Source organism: Mastacembelus armatus, chromosome 14, assembly GCF_900324485.2.
Source record: "Mastacembelus armatus chromosome 14, fMasArm1.2, whole genome shotgun sequence".
In the NCBI taxonomy this organism is placed as follows: domain Eukaryota; kingdom Metazoa; phylum Chordata; class Actinopteri; order Synbranchiformes; family Mastacembelidae; genus Mastacembelus; species Mastacembelus armatus.
This window is the reverse complement of record NC_046646.1, coordinates 9,781,388-9,803,614: the sequence shown is the minus strand read 5'-3', so window position 1 is coordinate 9,803,614 and position 22,227 is coordinate 9,781,388. Positions and strand designations below refer to the sequence as shown.

Genomic DNA, 22,227 nt, shown 5'->3' with positions numbered 1-22,227 from the left:
TGTACTGTAGTCTTAAATGTTTACAAAAGTAAAGACGTTTTATGAGACATGCAGAGTATATGGTGTTGATACCTTGCACAGTGAGCTGGATAAGCCCTCGACCCTCTCCGTAGGAGTTGATGGCATGGCAGGAGAAGAAGACAGAGTCTCCTCGCTCAGCTGGGTTCAGCTGTGAGAATCAACACAAAATAGACAAGGTTACAATGTACCTAAAAATATACAGAAAACTCACCACAGCAGAAACACAACTATCTTCTTCAGTAATACATAGAAATCTGGATTTAGCCTTAAAAACTGAGAGTTAAAGATCAAGTTGAAATGTGTATATGCTCTAAATCCATTATTCTTTACTGACTCTATATTGTCTTTACAGCATCAAACACTTTTTGATTTGTCTGCTTAATGTTATATTCTGCATCGGACCTTTAGAGTAGAGATGACTTCATCCCCTTTCTTGTTGATGGTTATAGAGTAACGGGGGTTTCTCTCTGCGTCGATGACGGTGTCGCCCCTCTCCCAGCGGATTATGATGGGCTGCTCCCCCCTCGCTGTGCAGTTCAGCTCCTTCGTCTGGCCCTTCCTTGCCATGGTGGTGTTTGGGTGGCTGGTGATCATGGCAGGAACTGAGCAGAATCACAGACACATGTCGGTGTGATAAAAAGTATTAAATAGTGAATGGGAACAGAGATGTAATAGTGGAAAATGAGGATATATTACAAACGTATAGACATCTCTATTTCTGCCCTTCATTCTCCATTTTCATTTCACGCTTCAATCCCTGTTGGTCCTCTTACACTACCTCCTCCCTGTCTGCCTTCTTCTTTGCTTTTTCCCCATTTTCCTGCTTCTTTTCAACCTGCTTTCTTTAGACATAGCTTATTGATTCAACGGGTTCCTGCGGTTTTGTTGTCATCACTAATTCATTAACCCTTTTCCCCACCAAATATTCTGGAGCACACAGACCGGCAGCCGGAACACATCAATCAATAGCGAGATACTCCCAGTTAAGGATGTGCAGGACAGAAACACGGTTCAGTACACTAGCCTGGGGCAAAAGTGCATCTTAGAAAAGCTGAATCCCTTCCAAAAAGCTAAAGCTAAGTCTCTGTGTACAGTATGTACAATCCAGGAGATGTGGTTATGAAACAACATGTGTTCAAGTCAAAGAGAGTATGACTGACACTTACTCTTGACAGTGAGGATCATGCTTTTACTGATGTCTGAGCCCACTCCGTTGGAGGCCTGGCAGAGGTAGTACCCTCGGTCATCCTCAAGCACGTGTCGGATGAGCAGAGATCCATTTGACATGATCTGGATACGGCCAGTTAGAGGGACTGGATGGTACTGCTGAGGGTTTCCTACACCTGCACCATGCAACACACAGCAATTGCATTCTTTAATTTCTCCTTGTTCATGTGATCTTATAATTATAAGTATGACGTGCCGATTCTACCTTTGGCATGTTTCCACATAACCTTAGGAGGAGGGTAACCCTCCACAGAGCAGTTGAGAACTCCAGCTTTGCCATAGATACAGTCCTGATTGTTTGGCTGCACCACAAAACGTGGTGGCACTGAGAAACAAAAAGATGTGAGTAACTGAACCTAAAAGAAAAGAACGTCTTATAGAAAGAGGCAGAAAATGGGAGTGTTCCTACGATACAAAGATATTAGATATAACATCTCGTTTGACCTAATTCATCACTCCAGTTCTCCTTTCACTCGGTCCCTCACCAGTAACAATCAGCTGTCTTTCCCAGCTGACGGTGGCGGCAGCATTGCTGGCGATGCAGGTGTAGTTTCCATTGTGCTTCAGTGTCACCTTCGAGATTTGCAGGGAGCTCATGAACTCTTTGGTCTCTATTGCAACACCAGAGGCGGAGCCTGGCACGATGAGCTGGCCGTCTTTGTGCCAGGTGATGCGTATGGGCATGTCCCCAGATGACACCACACAGGCAATGTACATGAGCTTCCCCACTGAGGTAGAGGGGATATCAAAGGGCTGGATGAGTGGCGGCACTGGGGCAGAGAGAGGAGAGCAGAGAGTCAGTGGAATACAGGCAGCAACAGACATGGAAGAGTGGCACTGTGGCCATCTGGAGCAATGCTGAGAGGGAGAGAAGGTCATTGGTCAGTGGGGCCCTCTTCTATCCCCCCGCCTCAGCCCCCATCTCCTGCAGCCCATAATAGCTGCTCTGGTTAGAGTCCAATTGGCAGGAGGAAGTCATTCCATTGCCATAGTAATGGAGGCTGGGGTGGGGGCACTACAGCTGAGACATCTGGGGGGATTTAATCTAGGCTTCATTATTATTCATCTAATTAAATCAGAGACACACTCACATGCAGGCACATGCACACACCCTTAAACACCTCTGCAGCTGCCCTGCTACTATCGTTACCCCACTCACCGACTAAACAAAATGCAAAATGAAACAGAAATATATTCTAAAACAGCACTGTCACAGAGGGTGTGTCTTGGTGTCTCCAAATGGCATAAAATAGATACTTGGACATCAAGAAATCTAGTTTTGCATTTGGGACCTGTACACATCACAGTTAATCTGTATCAATCTCAAAGGCAAAGAAACCAATGATGATGATTCAAGTCAATTTAAATCTTATTTGTTCGAGTCCATCATCACAAATAATAAATGTGCTGCAAGGGGCTTTACAGTCTGTCCAGCCTATGACACCCTCTGTCTTAGACCCTCGACTAGACATGACTTCCCCTTAAAAAAAACATTAATGAGAAAAAAATGGAAGAAAGCTCAGGAAGAGCAGGAACAGAGGAGGGATCCATCTTCCAGGACAGGTTGTGTGTGAAAAATAAATCAACAGCCAATTTACAGTATTGCCATTCTGAATGACAGGTTGTTTTCTCACTACTGTTTTAAGAGAAATGTTGTACTCCCCATTAATGCCTGCCATTAAATCAGGAATACATGTTTTGGGGAAGTCGGGTGAAGCCGCAGTACATTCAGTGGATCAGTCACTCTGGTTCTCTTGCAGCTTCTCTTCATGATTTGGATTCAGAAGCTTAACATATTATTACCTAAAAAATTGAATTCAGTCTTCTCCTACTGTACCTTTGACAGTGACATGAACAGTCTGGTTGATTGACACCTGGGGCTGGATCAGGACGCTGCACAAGTAGGTGCCCTCGTCCGCACCCTTCTGCACGTCCGTAAGCCTCAGGGTACCATTGTCAAACAGCACTTGACGATGATTATCCGGCAGCTGCATGCCGTCCTTCAGCCACTTGATGGAGTAATACGGGTACCCAATTACCCGGCATGTTATGTAGGTATTCCTGCCCGCCACTGCAGTGATGTCCCGCATGGGTCTGATTCGAGGTGGACCTAGAGACATGGGGAACAGAGGGAGGGGATGGAGGGAGGAGACAGAGAGAGAGACACAGAGGTCGGAGAGAGGGGCAGATGAGGTGAAGGAAGTCATGGCAGAGTAAGGGAGCAGCCACGGAGACAGGAAGGTGAAGAGATAAAGGTCAAGGGTGATTGGGGCAAGTTGGACAGGTGGAGAGGGAGGTTAGTTATGCTCCCTTTATTAAAATATGACTGAGGATATTTGCTGATTTTAGTCCTAATTAGATATTCTGTGGGTCTAGGTGACTTCAGTTTTTTTTTCTAAATATAGATAGATAGATAGATAGATAGATAGATAGATAGATAGATAGATAGATAGATAGATAGATAGATAGATAGATAGATAGATAGATAGATAGATAGATAGATAGTGACCTATGCTTCTCACTAGCCCCTGTGTATTTGTATAGAGTCAGGTGTAGAGTGCATTTATATTGAAAAGCAGACAGGCACCTCTTACGTTTATGCGCGCTTGGTACTCGGCGCTACCGGCCGAGTTGCGTGCGACGCAACGATACACTCCTCCATCTCGAATGAGCGGGCTGCTGACGTTGACATGTGATACAGTCAGGCCATCTGACAGAGTGTACTGGCTGGTCTTGTAGGTGGAGTCTCGCACCACAAGCTCGTCATCCAGCGTCCAGGTGATGGATGGGGGTGGAGCTCCTTTGGCTGCACACATGAGGGAGAAAGGCTCGCTGGGATTCACCACTCGCTCGCTGAAGGAAGACACAATACGAGGAGTACCATCTGATCGGAGAAAGCGAGAGAGAGAAATAAATGCAAAATAAGGACATAAAGGCTGAGAAATTCTGAAATGCAGACAATGGTTTGGATCCATCTCTGCCGCATTTTAATGGATAATGACTTTGTGTATGTTCAGTGATGCACAACTCTGAAGTGTCCTACTGATGTATCTATCAATGACATTTTTGCTAATCATTTGGCTAAAGAATAAAAAGACAAACATCATTTAAACATCATTATTCACTGTCATTTTGTTGTTAAAATGAAATTATAAAATTCTCGTTGCACCCTGTTTACACAGAATCTTGTTGTTCCCTTACTGCGCCTGTCCACATACCCTCTAACAGAATAATGGAAAAGTCCTGAGCAGTGTGGCCCTTGCGGGAGGCAAAGCACTGGTAGGCCCCAGAGTGGAACTTCTGTGCTGCAGTGATCTGCAGGGTGTCGTTGTGTTGTCCCTGGATTGAGATGTGCTGGTCAGGGATGATGGGCTCTGTGTTCCTGTACCAGGTGATGGTGTATTCAGGTGAGCCCTCCACAGTGCAGGTGAAGAACAGTGTGCTGCTGATGCTCGTTTTCAGATTCTTTGGGGATAAGGTCACTCGTAGTGGATCTGAGAGAAAGACGTCAGAAAAAATGGAAGATTATTACTTATGGAATATTATTACTAACGTGTTCAACTCAAAAAACTGGATTCAAAACGAGACATGCAATCATAAATACAGTAGGCTTTTACATTCATAGAGACTGGGAGAGAGCACAATCAGTGGTGGTGACTCAATCACTTCGACGCACTCATTAAAAAAGCAGCTGGAGATATCTCTTCACATCTCTGTCCACTTGTGTGTATGTGTGTGTGTTTTTGTGTGTGCGAGAGGGTGTATGTGTGTGTGTGTGTGTGTGTGTGCAAATGTCAGTGAGCAATAAGGCAGCTGGTGGTGTATGCTGGGGGGCATCGCTGTGCCTCCCAACCCCCCTCACCCTGTCAGAGTCACAGAGTGTGCTGCCATGATGTGCCCACTGGCAAAGCCTACCGCCTCGCTATTCCTCCTCTGTCTTGCTTTCTCCGGCTCTTTCTTTGTACACTTTCCACAAAACGTATCTCTGCCTCCCTTATTATCTTGTGGTGACTTAGATAAGATGATGTTGTTCCATCAGTATCTGGTTGGTGCTTGATCACCTTTCTGTGACCCATTCCCTAGTCTTTATTTTCCTCACCCGGCTTCTCTCTGATGATGAATGGTGCTGGCAGAAGTGTTATGGAGTCAGTCTCAGTGATTTACTGCCCTGTCTCTCTGTTTGAGATCTGATATGACGGGTAACACACATGTTTGTTACAGACACACTCTATGTGTGACTTATATGTATGCCTCAAACCAAAAAAAAAAAAAAAAAAAAGAGTTTGTGAATGTGTCCATCGGCCAGGCTGATTCACTGAGAAGACAGCGTGGGAGTCTTTTGGATTGTGAATGCGTGTGTGTGAGTATGCAGTCATTCTCACACACCTATAACATGAAGTTGTCCCGACACCTCCTTCGAGCCAAAGCTGTTGGTGACCTCGCAGGCATAGCTGCCGCTGTCCTCCTGCCTCAGGTCGCTGATGATCAGCCCTGTCAAACGCCGAGTCCAGCGGGCATCCGAGGGCAGCGGCCGGCCATCTTTCAGCCAGCGCACAGTGGGGCTGGGGTAACCTCCTGCTATGCAGGGGAGCTCAATACTCTGGCCTGCGTACACCTCCCCTGCTTGGAAGCTGTCCAGGATGGTGGGCGAGGACTCGTTGGGGTCTAGAAGGCAGAGACAGGGTTATATTTTTGTCAGGATAAAGAGAATTATCAGACCAGCATGACTAAAGTGACAACAGCAAGCTGCTCACCCATTACGGAGAGCCTGGCTCCATTACTTTGCCGTGTCTCGCCACTGTACTTATGCTTGGTGATGCACCGGTATGTGGAGAGGGCATCCTCCTTCTGAACATCAGAGATGTAAAGAGCCCCAAAGGAGGTCAGCGAAAACCTGTTACCTGAGGGAAAACACATTCAGCAAAAGGCTAACATTAATTTTACCAAAGAAAACTGCTGACAGACAGAAATAACCAGCGAAAAACTCCACTAATATGATCATTCTAGTACAAATCCATTGTGCTCATTGCAAAACCATATTGTGCTAAGAAGAAACAGCTGCCTCAACATTTGGCACTACCTGCCTGATAATGTAGCTTTTCAAAGCCTGGCACTCTTTCAAGGCCTGGAGGACACACAGCGGTCATTTCCACCACCCATAGACAGGGCAGAGACAGATTTACCATCCCTCCACATCCAATATAAAACTTTTAACTCAACACTATCATCACCAAACTATTTTTTTTTAACATGTGGTAAGCAGAAATGCATGCCACTGCGTGATGGGAGCTGTTATCTTTCACAGCATTTGTCTCACTCAGAGAACTGTAGTTATGTAAATAACCCCAAGTTTTTATTCTGTACCCACTGACTGGAGAAGAGAGAGAGAGAGGGACATTTGAGGACATCGGCCTAAAATACTGGTCAGGTTTATCTCCTGGAGACTGCTACCTGAAGAATTATGTATCTTCATCAATGACCTCACGCTTGTGACTGTAACAAAAAATAAATAATAAATACATCATACATTTTTCTCACACATATTTTTACTGGTTTCAAAACCACTCTCTGTCGAATTATTGTGTGTTTATCGGTATCAATATTTTATCGACAAGCTCTGTGTTTGTCGGGGTCTTGCAAAGAGCTGAGCGGGTACAGTGAAGGTAGCAGTTATGGACCGTGCATGTGTTTGCATGGATTATACTGTATGACCCAAGGGGAGTCACAGGCTGCAATTTCACAGCAGCTTTTGTTTGCCCACCAGAACGAAGCCTTACAGGATAATGAACACTTTAGGACTGCTACTCCCACAACACCAACAACTCGCCTGTCACAACACTCTGACACAGGCAGGGAGAGAGAGTCAGCTGGATCTGTCAAAGCCACACTTTCCGTCTTCAGCAGTGGACTGAATTTATCCCATCTATAGCCTCAGAAACAACACTGATTACACAGTGCACGATAATATCTTCACCATTTCTCCATTTAAACGTAGTGCTTTGTTTATGGAATCAATCTATCTTAAGTCGATTCTCTTCACCCCTTTGTTCGAACCCTCTTATTGTATGTCTCACCCTTTCCTTCTCTCAAAGCCTCTTGCTCTCAGTCTCTAAGCAGAGTGGCAGACGGAGTAAAATATTAATTACTAAATCACTGTGCTCCCTCAGCTTTTATTCATGCTGACTTGACTAGATAATGAGAAACAGAGTCAACGTGCATCACACACACGTACGTACACACACACGCAAGTACACACACACAGACACAGCTGCAGCAAAGCATGCAGACATGCATGTATGCAGGTGTAGCAAAAGGGCGCAGCAGTTAGTGTTGCATAATTCTTTTTCAGTTGTACCACATTGATATGATACTACAATGTTAGATTCTCTCTGGGGGTATGACATTTATTACAGAAACCTCTAATTTGTCCTCTGCTTTAACTCATCCATATTTAACATCTGGGAGTATGTCTCCAACATCTCTTTTTTTTTTCATCTGTTGAAGCCACAAACTGCACAGAGAAAGGCCCTAGTTGGAAAAACACCAATGGATAAACCCCAGAGCAACCTCTGCTGGTGTGTTGGCCTGTGTTTTAAAGGCGATCTTTTAATTGCTACCAAAACTACAATGCGATTGATATGTTTCTGTGTAACACAGATGTAACCATAGGGACCATGAAAAACAGCATTCATGGATCATCTGGAGGAAACGTTTGCATATTAAACTTTTTTTTTTTAATCAAGTATAAATGGTTCTTTAAAGAGTCCTTTCACCCAGAAAGAAGCGCTTGGAAAGAAGCTGCATTGCCTAGAGGATGGAGACATTGTTGGATCGTGTATAAATTTGGTCAGAGTCTCAATGAGATGCATTCATGGGAAAAATTGCGCACAATTGTTCATGATTCCTTAATGTAGATGGGGTCCAGCAGAGAACTGTTTCTATCAGTATTTGTAACTGCTGGATGATTAATAGTGTGTGTTTTTGACAGAGAAAACCGAAACTATTAAGTCTATTAAGCCTGTGTTAATCTCAAAACTATTGTTACCATAGTGGTGTTATACTGTGTAGTTTGCTTTAGAAAAAGGGGCATTACTCAAATTAACTGTGCTTTGTGTCCTTAGTTAACCTTGCCTGTATAAGAAAGGTTTACCTTCATTTTGTTTTTTAATCTGACTAAATGCCTCACAGTCACACAACAGGCCAGATCTGCTGCTATGACAAATTCTAAAGAGGAGAAAAGAAAAAGGAAACTAATGGAAGTGTAAATGTTCAGAGAAAAAATAAAAGCATGACAGTCTATAAATAGGATATATACTGTAGCCTGTGTGGGACCAAGAGAGAGCATGTGTTTGTGAGCGCACTGTGTGTATGAGTTAGTAGCAGCCTCATTTTCTCAAATGCAAATGAAGGCGTCGGTGCAAAGATAACGAGGCCCATATTTCCACCTCCTCAGTGGGGCCATTATTTATTGATGTTCTGCATCTTTTCCCCTCCCTCCCACTCTCACATTTTCTTCTCTCGCTGTTGCTAGGGTCTTCTCATTGCCGTCCTGTTACGGATTCGGTGTACTTTCAGCATTTGTTAAAGTACAATGCAGATGAAACAGTGAAACCCTCCGTGTTGTGTGACAGCAAAATTTATAATGGTGGTAGAAGTCAGTGAAATTAATGGAGAGGAAAATAACATAAATATGAAGTTGCTAAATATATCTTTTCACATGTAAGTGTTTTTCTTTTATCCAATCAATGTTTAACACATTTTTGTTTTATTTATTTATTTATTTACACGTTTTTATTTAGTTTCTCAGCCTGACGTTTGTCGGTTTCAAAGGTGGTTTAGAGCAGGTCTGCAAAACAAGGAAAATAAGAAAAATATACATTTTAAATCTTTGAGAATAAGATGTGTTTGTTGCTGATATAAGGCTTTGAGTGTCAGGCAAAAATACTTAGGGGCTGTTCATTAGTGTTGTTTGGAAACGGTGTTGGATGTGGACTTCTCAACAGGAAACCAATTTAGCTCTGACCTACATGCTTTACAGATTTCCACACAACCGAGACTACTCCATTTTAAGAGCCAAACTTTTCCCCGCCTTAGCAAGATTTACCTTATGACACTAACCTGTCCACAAAACAGCTTTTCTTTCTTTGAGTCAAAACATTAGTGCTTCTGTGGGAGTTCCCAGTGCACTTCATGATGCATAAAAAGATCAACAAGCTATTAAACTGGAAGATCACTGCAATTTGATCCAAAGGCAAAGGCAGTGGTTCCTTAAAGGACTTCCCCCAGTTCAATAAAAGTTGGTGTATTTTACTGAATATCGTTCCTCCACAAACTGCCAACATTATAAATCAATCATTATATGTCAAATAAAGCTTTCAGCATGACACATTTATCCATTCAAGAGCTAAAGGACTAGCAGAAACACCTCGACTCAAAAAACATATTTAATTGCTTAATTTTCATGTATCACTTAAAAAAACATATGATAATAATAATGAGTTTGATGTCATGGTGCTGTCATGATATGTCATAGATAAAGACGGCAAGCAACAATGCCAAAATACCAGCTGTGAATAAACAGGTGTTTCTAAATCACCCCCCAACAAGTCATGAATATCCAACATTAGTTAGCTGTTCTGATCTGGCAAATACCTTTTAGTCTATGCTCCCTCTGAAAGACAGATTTTATATTGTTGGAAAAAAGTAGGTGATATTCTGCATTCTGTGCATCCTCCCTGCAGCCCTGCTCTCAACGGCAAGTTGCAGAGAGGAATTTGAAAGAAAGTGAGAAGAGAGAGGTGGAGGAGGATCAGATCAAAGACCTGTGACTGTCACAGGAAGAAAAAGAAAGAAATAAAAAAACACATATTCTGGAGATATTCTCTGTGGTGCTGGAATATGCTTGGTGCTCACAAATGCAGACATGCTAGGTGCACACACACACACACACACACACACACACACACACACACACACAAACACACACGCACGCATGCATGCACCTACCAGGCTTAAAATAGAACAAAAAATATTTCCCTGCTGGAACAAAAAACAATAAACTGTGTTAAAATTAGCACTGTGGAGTCAGGGAATGGCAGTGGTCCAGTTTTGCAGCAGAGGAATGTGTTAAATAGGTTTCAGTATCTTTCTCATTCTTTTAGAGAGGAATGAGAAAGATAAAAAGGGGGAAAGCAAAGGGAGAGATGGAGGTTGTAGGAGTTAACAATCCATGTCTGTGTTCTCTCCTCCTTTCAAACCATGCAAAAAAAGGGGGTTGTTGTATGTGTATTCAAAGCAAAAGCTCTGCTCTGTGTTGTGTACATTAAAAAGCCCAAGTGGAAGCAGGTGTCAGTCAATTAAATATATACACTTTCCTGGCTTTTATTCTGCTGCACACTTACTAACAACTATGAATGGTGGCATCTTAACTCTGTTCACTTCACATTCACATTCAAAGCAGGTTTTATTGGCACAACTGAAGTGTAACAACTAATTGTGCACAGGCAGCCCACCTCCTCCACTCTCCTCCACAAAAGAGACTTTGTTAACACGACCGAACTGTTCAGACGGAGCACGAGTCACTCTGCCAGTTAGGACTAACATTGCATGAGCAATATCTGAATCTCGGCGCCCAATTCTCTCTTTCTCCTTCTTGCTCCTTCTCTGTTGCTCTTTTTCTAGAAGGGGGTGGGGTGGGGGCAGCGAGACGCAGGATGTTGAAGGAGCTGCAGCTCTGTCATGTTTTCATTAAAAAGCCACGCTTCGCTGTCTAATCCTCGCTGCTGTCCCCTTTCCTAACCAATTCTGACCGCTTGCCTCATTTTTCAATCATGTCCTCCCTGTCCTGACCCTTGTTGCTGTTTTGTGTCGGACAGCGACTCGCTGTGAGCAAAGTTGAAGGGGACAGAGGTGAGGAGCAGACAAAGGTGGAAGTTGAGAAGCAAAGCAGGGAGCAGGGATGAAGCAGGATGAGACAGAGCAGACAGAGAGAGCAGAGTCCAGTTTCTGCTGCAATGGGACCACGTCTCTTCTGCTCCACTGACTGCTCTGTCCCAGTTTGCCCCGTGTGACTTTAAACAGTAAACACTGGGGGAGGGGTTGTTGTGGAGGGGTGGGGCGGCAGCCTATCGAGAGGCTGAATGGACAGTCGGGGACAGACATAACGCTGATTGTATGCAAAAGATGTTGTTTGCATAGATATAACTCAACACAACACTGCGGAGATGCCCTGTCGCCCCTCATAAAGCCATCCTAACCAGACAGGCCGACAATGCTGCATAAAGCTAAATGGACCATCTCAGATGGAGGCAGCGCTGAGGAGATTAAGCATCAGCAGAAGCATCAGAGGAAACGAGGGATGGAAGGGAAAGAGGGTGTGAGGATAGGAGCAAAATACAGAGAGATGTAGAAGGAAGCCTCCATTATTCATGACGTGTGTTTCATGTTCTTGGTGACATCTGGGACAACAGTGATAATGAGAGCCCCGGGAGAGAGAAACCACACACACACACACACACACACACACACACACACACACACACACACACACACATCCTGATGCACTCCACCATACAGAAGTGTGCCACCATGGTCCAAACACCTACCCTCAGCTGGATGTCCCATTAACTCTTATTGAACTGTTAACTGCATGTGCACTATGGTCTGAGCACTGAAGTAACTCAGGTCTTTAAAATATGTCACTCAGTAAAAGTAAACATCCATGGGCAAAAACCTTGTTTCCCTCCACCGTGTTTTGATTTAGATAAGAGACAGAGTTGGATATATGGTGTGTGTCTGCAGTCATCTGTGTGTGTGTGTGTGTATGTGGGTGTGTGTGTGTGGGTGTGTGTGTGTGGTGCTGTGTACCCTGCCCCGGGGCAGTGAGCTGCATTAGTGGCACTGAGTGAGCTGCCCGGTCCCTCCCTATTAGAGTGCTGGTGGCAGAGGAGTGTCACTGCCCACTATTAAGAGAAACAGAGGGCTTAACTGCTACACACACACACACACACACACACACACACAGTGTTTACCAGGAAGGACAATGAAAATCCCTAAGATCATGCAAGATGACCATCAACACATTCACAATCATATCATCAAATAGTGCAATCTCATATTTACTAGAAATTGTCCTCAGAATCATCACCAACAACAATCACCAACATCAGCTGTAATCTATTAGTAAAGACTGATGCTTAAGTCGCCTATATTGGATCTTATCAAGGGCAGTAATCAGTGATTTAAAGGGGGTGTAAAAGTGTGTGAGACCCCCAGGTAACTGCCCTTGGACAGTAATACTCAATGAGTTAAGCTCAGTGGTAGAAGAGGCACTCATCGCCTTACTCAGGTAAAATAAGCAGCTAAGTGATGAACAGAGAAAAGTGTTATAGTGTAGAAGTGTTATAAATCTGAATCTGCAAAGTCAATACCACTACCACTTTCAGATAAAAAAGTGGGTTAGTGGAAAAAGAAAGCACCTCTAAGTACCTCAAAACTGTACCTCAGTATAGTCCTCAGTTACACTGCACCACTAACTTAGACATAACAGGCGTTATGAAGATGTTGACTTGTGCTTTGTGAAAATTGCAACTGTGGCATTTTTTGCTGTTTACTGACAGTCTACTACCCAGTCTACATTTAACTGAAATAATTATTTATCAAAAATAGTTGTTGGACAAGGGGCAGCACTGTGGATTGGTGGTTGGCACTGTTGCCACACAGCAACCCTGGTTCGAAACCCATCGGGGGCCTTTCTGTGTGGAGTTTGCATGTTCTCCCTATGCTTGTGTGGGTTTTCTCCAGGTACTCTGGTTTCCTCCCACAGTCCAAAAACATGTATGTCAGGTTGATTGGTGACTCTAAATTGCCCATAGGAGTTAGTGTGAGTGTGTGAGGTTGTTTGTCTCTATGTGGTTCGATTTTTTAATGTTAAAAACTGACTGCTTTATATGTACAAATTGCTGGAATAGCTTAGTTTTAGAGAGAAACACAAGAACCAATGTAGAATTATTGATTTGCTTGCACATGGCATTTACATACTAATCCACAGCATCCACAAACACCAGCCCCCTGAAGTCAGTTGTGGCCTGTGGTGTTGATCTGGTCCTGTGTTGTGTGTATTTGGACAGCTAATATTCAGGCGGATCAATAGGTCTGATCGAGAGGTCATGTAGGAACATGGCACTTGGATGACCACCAGGGATCCCATTTGATCCCAATTCATGTCTCTGCATGGTCCCCGAAGAACCAGCCACCATAAAAAAGAAAGGTCTCCATCAGTAATAAAATGTATTACTATACCAGACTAAAACACAGGCATGTCTGTTTTGGGTTAAACATCAGATTTTGGCAGATGTAATTACACGTGTAATTCATTTTGTCTGAATTATACATCCAATTGATATTGTAGCTGTTCATTGTTCTTAATAATACCACAAGATCTAAATAGAATGTTGGAAAAACACTTTAAAACCAGCAAGTTAAGAAATTTTATGGCAGGATTACAGAGAAAATCTGAGCCTTTCAAAATGAGAGAAAGACAAAAGTGAAGATCAGCAGGGGAAAATCAGAACCAAACTTCTTGTCACTCCTGCAAGCTGTGGAGTAAAAAAGCATTTCCTTAAATACAGTTTCTTAGTAGAGCCTGCTGTAATCTCCTTGCGCTAATCCCTCTTCCACTAACCTAAACAAAAAGAATGGAAGAAAGCAGAAAAAAGGGATAAAACCTCTTTATTCAAATCCTATTTCTTAACCCAGTCCAGGCCACATAAAGCCCCCCAACTCTTTTTCTCTAAGCCTTGACACCAGCCTTCCTGGTTTCACTTTCCCTAATGACTCTGGATGTAGTGCAGTATAACACCTATGCTTTACCAGTCAGGAAATATAAAAAATACCAATTTTTCTTCATTACCACTGTCATGACACCAAGATGTTATCATAGCCAAAAAAAAAAAAAAAATGGCCAAAGCTGCAAAAATAAGCCCCTAGTGCTAATAAATTGTCTTTTAAGCCGTAAGAGTAAAGATTTGCAAATCAAAATGTGACCAAACTATCCCTCTCTCTCTCTCTCTCTCTCTCTCTCTCTCTCTCTGTCTGTCTTTTGTATGGTCACACATTCTGGGTGATATAGGGGCCAGATTTCTGTCAGAGTGATGTGCTCACAGGGCCTTTCCCATCTTTTCCTCTTACACTGATTGTCACTGATACACTGATGCACTGTAAACATGCTTATACCGCATTTGTGTGTGTCTGCGTATGTGTGTGTCTGAGCCTCTATGTGTGTGTGATGGAGATAAAAAGGGGAAAAAGGCATGTGAGAGCGACAGCAGCGGCGATTGAGTGTCTGTGTTAAGTGCACGTGAGCAGGCGGGTGTAGTGGTGTGTAAATAGTCAATAATGGTCGACACTTGTCAGCAATGTGCCCTGTACACACAAAGCCCATGGTTGGGCCATTGTTGAACTCCGCCTCTCCATGCCAGCCCCCACCCCGCCCCACCCTAACTGGGCTTCCCAAGCAGAGATAATTATGTCTATTGTACCCTTTGCACACACACACACACACACACACACTTGTTTGTGCTAATTAACACACCCACCCACGTGCCTACTCAACCTAACTGAGTAAAAGATGGCTGCCAGCACCCCATCTGTTCCTGCCCTGCTCTCAGTCACTCTCAGTACACTGGGGTAAATGTGAGAGGGGCAAAAATATCCAGAGAAGTGACAGAAAAACAGACAGAGGGTAACATACTGCAGAACAAGTGTTGCTGACTTCTTTAGTTGCACTGAAAGCTGGAGTTGAGTGTCTAAAACAAACACATTCTTACTTCTCTCTGCTGTTTAGTCATTTCTTGATTATTTTGCAAGAAGCTGCTTGTTGTTAAGTTACGGTGTTACTGCCACATACTTGCCTGTGTGTGTGTATAATAATGGCGCCTTAAGCTGCATGAGTTTGTCCCCCCCCCACTAACACAGATGACCTGCTGTGGGACACATGGGACACGAGCAGGAGCAGAGGAAGGAGAGGGACGAGCGTGAAAGTGAAGGGTGGGGGTGAGAGAGGGCGACAGTGGATGGGGTTATGTTCCACGAGCCCCGGGGACGCCACGTGCTTCCCATCCTCCTGCTGCACCCAGGCAGCCTGAGCACAACAACAGGACAGCCATCGCACAGCAGAGCAGCGCAGACCGCAGCCTTAATGTTAATGTTTAATGAGCACTCCATATTCATGCACGTTCATGCAAAATCTGAAAATGGCTTTATTGTGTTACTTTCGAGGTTTGATGTGTGTGTGTGTGTGTGTGTGTGGACGGAGCAGGTTTGTAGGTTTGTACTTGGTCGAAGTGTGCGTGTGTCAGACCGGTGTTTACAAGAGTCTGTGGTGTCCTAGACAAGTGTATCTATTAATGTATTCCTGCTCTGAGTGCATAAGCGCAGGTTTACAAACAGACATCGTGTCCTAACACACCACTGCTCTCCATGAGGTCCCGCTGCTTTTTTCACCTTTCTCTTGCCTGCACCTGCGTGGAGCCTTATGACACTAACTTTTTAATCACTGAGAGAAACATCTGTGGCGTGTCCATGTGTAAAAGGAGAGACAATATTTCTAACAATTTTAACAGCACTGCCAAATGCGTATTAAATACATATATAATGTCATGTTTATGTAACTGCTATGGATTTTTTAAGTCCACCTCAACACAGTGTACAAATGAAGTGAAATATTACTATTAGCATTACACTTTTCAACACATGTTTCTCTAAAATTCCATTTTATATATTTTACTATTTGATGCAAATAGATTTTTCGGGAACAAAGTTTTTAGAGCAGCAATAATTTGTTGCTAAAGAAGTTAGCTGATGGATGAAAATTCAATCAAATGATTTTCATATTTTTTCAAGCAAATATAATAAAACACTTTCTCGTTCCAACTGCTGGAAGTTTTTTTTGCCATTTTTTTAAACAAGACCACTAATTGATAAAATTTTTTTTTTATTAAATTGTGAATTATTAGCTGCAGTACTAGTTATGACACAAAACTAAGGTCACTCTGCAAACTAATCAGCTTGGCTACTAAAAAATTATCCCTATATGTGTCTGCAGGTGTGTGTATGTGGTTGTGTATTGTTGTGTCTTTGTTGAACTGCCTGACTTCCAGCCGGGACCCCAGGGGCAGAGGATTGATCTGTAATGTAGCCTGTAAGTAACCTTGCCACCCGGTGACACCCATTAGTATCCAAGTTCGCATTAATGCAGCGTTTAGACACACTTTAAATGCTGGTTACCTCATAGTGTCTCGTTTATGCCAGATCAACAGCCGACAGCGTAAAAACACATCTGTATCTTGTACAGTTTGATGGAGCAGAAGATGAAAAATGGGTAATTTAGAAAAATGACAGGATATTAGTGTAAAAGGAATACAAGAAGAAAAAACTGTGCCATGATAAGATAATAAGGTTAAGTCTTAATGCGTGAGGAGAGTGTCCTTTAAGTTCATGCTTCTTATCTCTTATACACACGGTATTTGTTTCTATTTGTATTTTTACAGTGCAAATACATGTAAAAGACCAAACTGTGTGGCAGGTGGATTAGATGGAGCATGGTTGGGCATTTTCTGTGGACCACCATGTGGCCACAGCCATCTGCTGATCCAGTCCCTATTCATCGGAGCCACTCATTAGCTTTCTGCTGGTTAGACTGACGGCCTCAGTCTGCAAGCTGAACCCTCTCTGTGTCCCACTGTTGTTTTTATTCCCGTCCACAAACCCTCCATCTCTCTGTCTCCGCTCCACCACTACTTCTTCAGATCACCGCTCAGACTAGCAGGCCTCCATTGTCCCATGAGGGTCACATTCACGCACACAACACACACACAAAGCTTACTGTAAGTACAAGGCTGTATGGGACCGGGAAGTGAAAGGGAAATAGGTCAGTCTGCCTGCACCCCTCCCCTCTTAACCCCCCCACTGTCCTGGCTGGACAGGAAAGTGGGGCAGGGAAAAGGATCCCCCCCCACACACACACACACACACGCACACTATTCCAGATGGAGAACATGTGTGTGTGAGAAAATAGAACCTGCTGGGGTTCAAAGGGCATGGCTGCGTTATGTTATGTCATCATCTCGACCTTCATACCAATATGTGATCGTGCTGCTGATTAGAAACTGCATGTATTTATTTATCTATGCAAAGACACAGCTATGACGCGACAATGAAGCATATCATTTAGACTGAACTTTTCTTTCTTAATTTGGCAATCCATTCAACTCAACTTTATATTCTTACTTTGTATTTGGGTGGTGGGAAATCAGAAAGGAGAGGCACAGGAAGGAAATACGAGCAGGAGCTCGGGATTCAGCATCAGGTCAGTGGTGCCACAAATGTTGCTTTGAAGGTGGAGGACTTAAATGCATCACACTGTATAATAGACATCAATTTAAACAAATTAAGACATAAAAAAATCACTTTATATATTGAAACTGATGGAGAGAGGGCCATGACATTCCCAGCACATTTGTGTTTCTGCAGTAAAACCAGCCAATCACAGCCCACCCTGAAACAAATCATTGTCTTTCAAATTTAAAAAGCTCAGCAATGGTCGAACACTTTGACTTGCAGTTGCAATGTCCCTCTTTATCAGATTAATACTGGATAAGATCCCAGGTAAAGTATTTGTTAACTAAACAGAGCTGATCAACTGAGCAAAATACATGTAAGTCAGTTGTGTGAATGTCTGTCTGTTTGTTGTATGATCCACTGGCAAAAAGTCAAGGGAGTTTCCTGCCTTATGCCTCTCACGACTCTAAATGGCAACAGACAAGCAAGGAAAGTGATGGAATGAATGTTTCATGAGAAGAAGAAGAAAAATAATGGCATGTGGGCATATGCGTGTGTCCCTTCGCAAACAAACATATACAATTTACTCACTCGACTTCAACTGAAATGGCTGGGTTTCTTAAGCCGAGTGTAAGATACAGGATAGAGACAAGGAAGACAGGCAACCACCCATTCACTCACACGCAGAGACCTTTCCATCACAAAATCAATTTTAATTTTCACATCTTCATTAGACCTATCCAGACCACCCTTTGTCATCCAAAGAGAGGGCAGAGAGCAGTAGAAAGAGAGTCTGACCGATGAGGTTACAGGGACTCAAAGAGGTGGAGATCAGCATCAATAATGTTTCCCACTGGGGTGCACATGTGTGGACATGGATCTTCACTGTATGTGTCTGTGGGGATAGTTGTATATCGCCTTGTGGCTGCGATCACAAGGTTCAAATTATTATTTTATTTATTTAACCTTTATTTAATCAGGTCAGTCCCATTGATTTTAAAACCTCTTTTGCAACAAGGGAGACCTGGCCAATGATGAGCTGGTTTTCATACATGCCGTGTATCAAAGAGAGATTATGTTGCAGATACAGTACGTCACTGTGATGATTGGCTGCATAGATGATGAGGTCACTGTGTTGATCAGCTGGGAGGTCAGGGTCAAGGTTGAACGCAGTCACACTGTAAGTGTTTGCTGTGTTTGTGTGCGCTGCTGTTGTGTATGCTGAGTTCAGTGAGCGGCTCATCGTGTTCAACATCTGATCCTCACACTCACTGCTCATCAACTGACCTAAATACCCCTAATTACACACAGCAGCCTCATAACAGTATACACATCAACACCGCATACACAGAAACCATAGAGGACTGAGGACCCAAACCAGAATGACAACATTTGCTGTATGTTTACCAATCACTGGAAGTCATAGTCTCACTCTGCACTAGCAACGTTGAAAACAACAAATACCAAATTCAAATGCAAGTCAGTAGTTTGTTAATAGAGTTATAACTTCCTCTTTTAAAAAAAATGGTAAAAACATATTGAGGCAAGAAATAATGTTGGAGCAGAAAAAGTATTGGTAATATTGTATTTACACAAAAACTAAAGTAATAATACATAAACAGTAGTTTTGCAGTAATGCGAAGTGTGCTACAAGCACCTTTTGAATATCTTCCCAAAACATGCAGTTCCCTATTGTAGCAGCTTTGTGGTAACTGAAGTCAAAAACTGAAAACAAAGTACAGTAAAGCACTATATACAAAAAATAAACTAGTATTAATATACCACAACGTCTGACAAACTACTGCAACCTTGTTGTGTGTGTGTGTGACACAGTGTCTGTGTATTTTGCATAAATATAATATAAAACGCCATCTGCCGGGACCTGAGGCCATTCTTGCCCTACTACCCTCCTTGCTTCTCTTCCTGTGGTTCATCTTTTCTCCACTATACTTCATTCCTCTTTGCTAGATTGTTATTGCAGGCAATTTAAATGTATGAAATAAGCATGTGTACATCAAACATATATTACACTACACTTAAAATATCACATTATGACATGCACATAATGTATCTACAGTCAACTAGACGACAGACATAAAGAATGAGCACTGTGTCTCTTTCTTTCTCACTTGCACACACACTCACACACAAATGAGGTTAATGAAGATGAATGTGGGGGCACAGTGCTATTGACATCCTGTGTCTCTAATTGTGGCCCTGTTCTTCAAGGACAAGGTGCTAAGACAAGCAAGGAGAGAACAGAAATAGATCTCATGAGGAGAAAAATGTGAATTAGTCTTGTCTGAGAGGCTGTAGAACGTGGTGTCAATCACAACTAAAAGCAGGATTTGACATTGGGGGGAAAATTGTATGTGACAAGATAGAGATGTAAAAGCAGTGATAGGAGACAGAGAAGTTGGAGAGAGAAGGAGGAAGGCAAAAGAGAGTGATGGAGGAGATTAAACATGAGGGAAGAAGGAGGATGGGGAGGAAGAGGAGCAGGAGGAGGAGTTGGGGGTCCAGATCAGTGATCCAGAACAGTGGGCAGGCAGAAGACACAAGTTAAGAGTTCGGTCAAACATAGAGCTCAGCAGTGCATCGACTGCCCTCACACACAGATGTCAGAAGCATACCTGTACCTAAATCCAATAAAATCAATCAACCGCACCACCACAGGATAATTCAAACTCATTCAGGTGAGGTCTTACCTGGGACTATGGAAACGGTGTCTCTCTCCCAGGACACAACGCTGACATACTCCTGCACGGCAGCGGGGATGAGGCACTTGAACACAGCTACGTTGCCCCGCATCGAGCGCTGGTCCGCCACCCGCACAGTGTAGGGCTCCCTGAAAACTACACCAACACACAAATGATATAAAGACAGATGACATCTAAAGCAACGTTATTGTCCTAACACTGACTAGTAGAAATGTGGCAACTCACTATGGGCTTATCTGTGATTTAAGTGGCTTTTCCAGCCAGAAGCAAAAACTTTGGGTTTTCATCATATCAACTTGTAAAATATGAAGATATTACTGTGTCCACACAAAATCACCTATGTAGAAGATCTCTTTACTGTGGATAAACACCATGGTGATCTCATCGCAACACACGCTTTTTAGTCCTGTATTAGCAAAAACAAATCTACCTGTGTTTACATCATCAAAAACAATACATTAACACTCCCTTTTATCAATTAACACAGCACTCCACGTTTATTCATTGGAACTTACTGGCCTACTTCTGTGTACTGTTTGAACTCTTTTAATCCTGCCTCAGCTCTACCCATAAATGGGAACCAAGCCATCATTAAGCAGGATAATCATGGAAATGATTTTCTATCATGACATCATCATGAAACACTTATATAGTGTTTTTGTGCACAACTTTATAAAAGTGCAACAGACTTAGCAGCACACTCAGAGTAAACCGAAATGTTAAGCTTTGCAGGTTTATGCAATATTTTACACTCTGTTGGATGAGCACGGACTCATTAGCAAAGCCCATGAAAGCTAGGACGTATCCGAAGGTTGCTAAGAAACTGGTTTGGAATCCCTTGCCTAGTAACAGACATGATGACAGCATGCATACATTCCTGCTGCAAGAGGGACACACATGGAAGTGCATGGAAACGTATTCTCTTCATTATTTTGAATGAGACGAACCACCGCTGATCTGAATTCATTTAGCTGCTGTAGTTAGGTGTGAAGCAATAAAGGTGATCCAAATTAGACTCCTGTCAATGATTGTCAAAAGCAGGGCAAGTACAAACCATGGCCACAAGACTCCCACAAGAGTCCTAAAATAAAACATCCACATCCTATCTGACTGTAACCTGTGCAGCAGAGCTGCCAGGGCCTGACAGAGGCTGCTGGCTGCAGGATGTTTGGTTCAAGCTAATCCCTCGTCTCCTGAGGCAAGGCTTTTGGGTCATGTGGGAATGAAGGCACTGACCGGCTGGCATGGAGCTCAGGGTCCTGGCTCAAATCCTCAACTTGGCGCTAGTATTAGCAGAATGAATATGAGTATTTGTCCAGGTCGGTGTTGTGAGGCAGAATATGAAAACAGATGTTGATGGCTGAGGGTGGTGGGCGTCCGAATGGCCTGAATGAATGATGGGATGCAGAGTTGGGACAATAGGTGCAGGGTAACCATCACCAAGCTGTAGTTTGAAGTAAATGTTTGTTAGGTACATTTCTGTTTCTTCTTCATGTATCTCTGTCATTGTAGAGCTGGAGGAACCCAGACCCCCAGATGTACTATTTTGCTTTAGATGAGGTCTTGCTTATTAAAGCAGCCTCATACAGTCTAATCAATGGAAAGCACCAATTAGGTTTGTTAATGAGAGATAATTAAGGAAGTGTGCTATGGCTATATTTAGTCTGGCACAAGAGGACAGTTTGAAAAATGAGGGAGCAGGGAGAAGAAGGAGGACGGAAAAGAGACAGTAATGGCAACACAGGCAGCTTCTGGTCAGAGTTTCCAAAAATGGACTAGTGTAACTAGTGTTTCTTAATTATATTTTTTTTATTCTGATACTACTGAAATAATTAATTTCTTCTGTAAATACCAAATATAGTTCCAAAATTAGGTGTGAGACATTGTCATGTAGAGTAACAGTGTATTTATAAATGGTAGT

At 43.0% G+C, this 22,227-nt stretch overlaps 1 protein-coding gene across 1 annotated transcript in view; it reads right to left on the bottom strand.

Moving 5' to 3' along the window:
- LOC113142975 (Down syndrome cell adhesion molecule-like protein 1 homolog) overlaps nt 1-22,227 on the bottom strand; it is a 43,573-nt gene that overhangs the window by 12,230 nt on the left and 9,116 nt on the right. Inside the window, 11 exon segments of the mRNA XM_033325546.1 lie at nt 73-169; nt 424-623; nt 1,188-1,364; nt 1,454-1,573; nt 1,734-2,018; nt 3,086-3,358; nt 3,836-4,132; nt 4,467-4,742; nt 5,635-5,913; nt 6,003-6,149; nt 20,295-20,441. Coding sequence (XP_033181437.1) covers nt 73-169; nt 424-623; nt 1,188-1,364; nt 1,454-1,573; nt 1,734-2,018; nt 3,086-3,358; nt 3,836-4,132; nt 4,467-4,742; nt 5,635-5,913; nt 6,003-6,149; nt 20,295-20,441 — 2,298 coding nt within the window.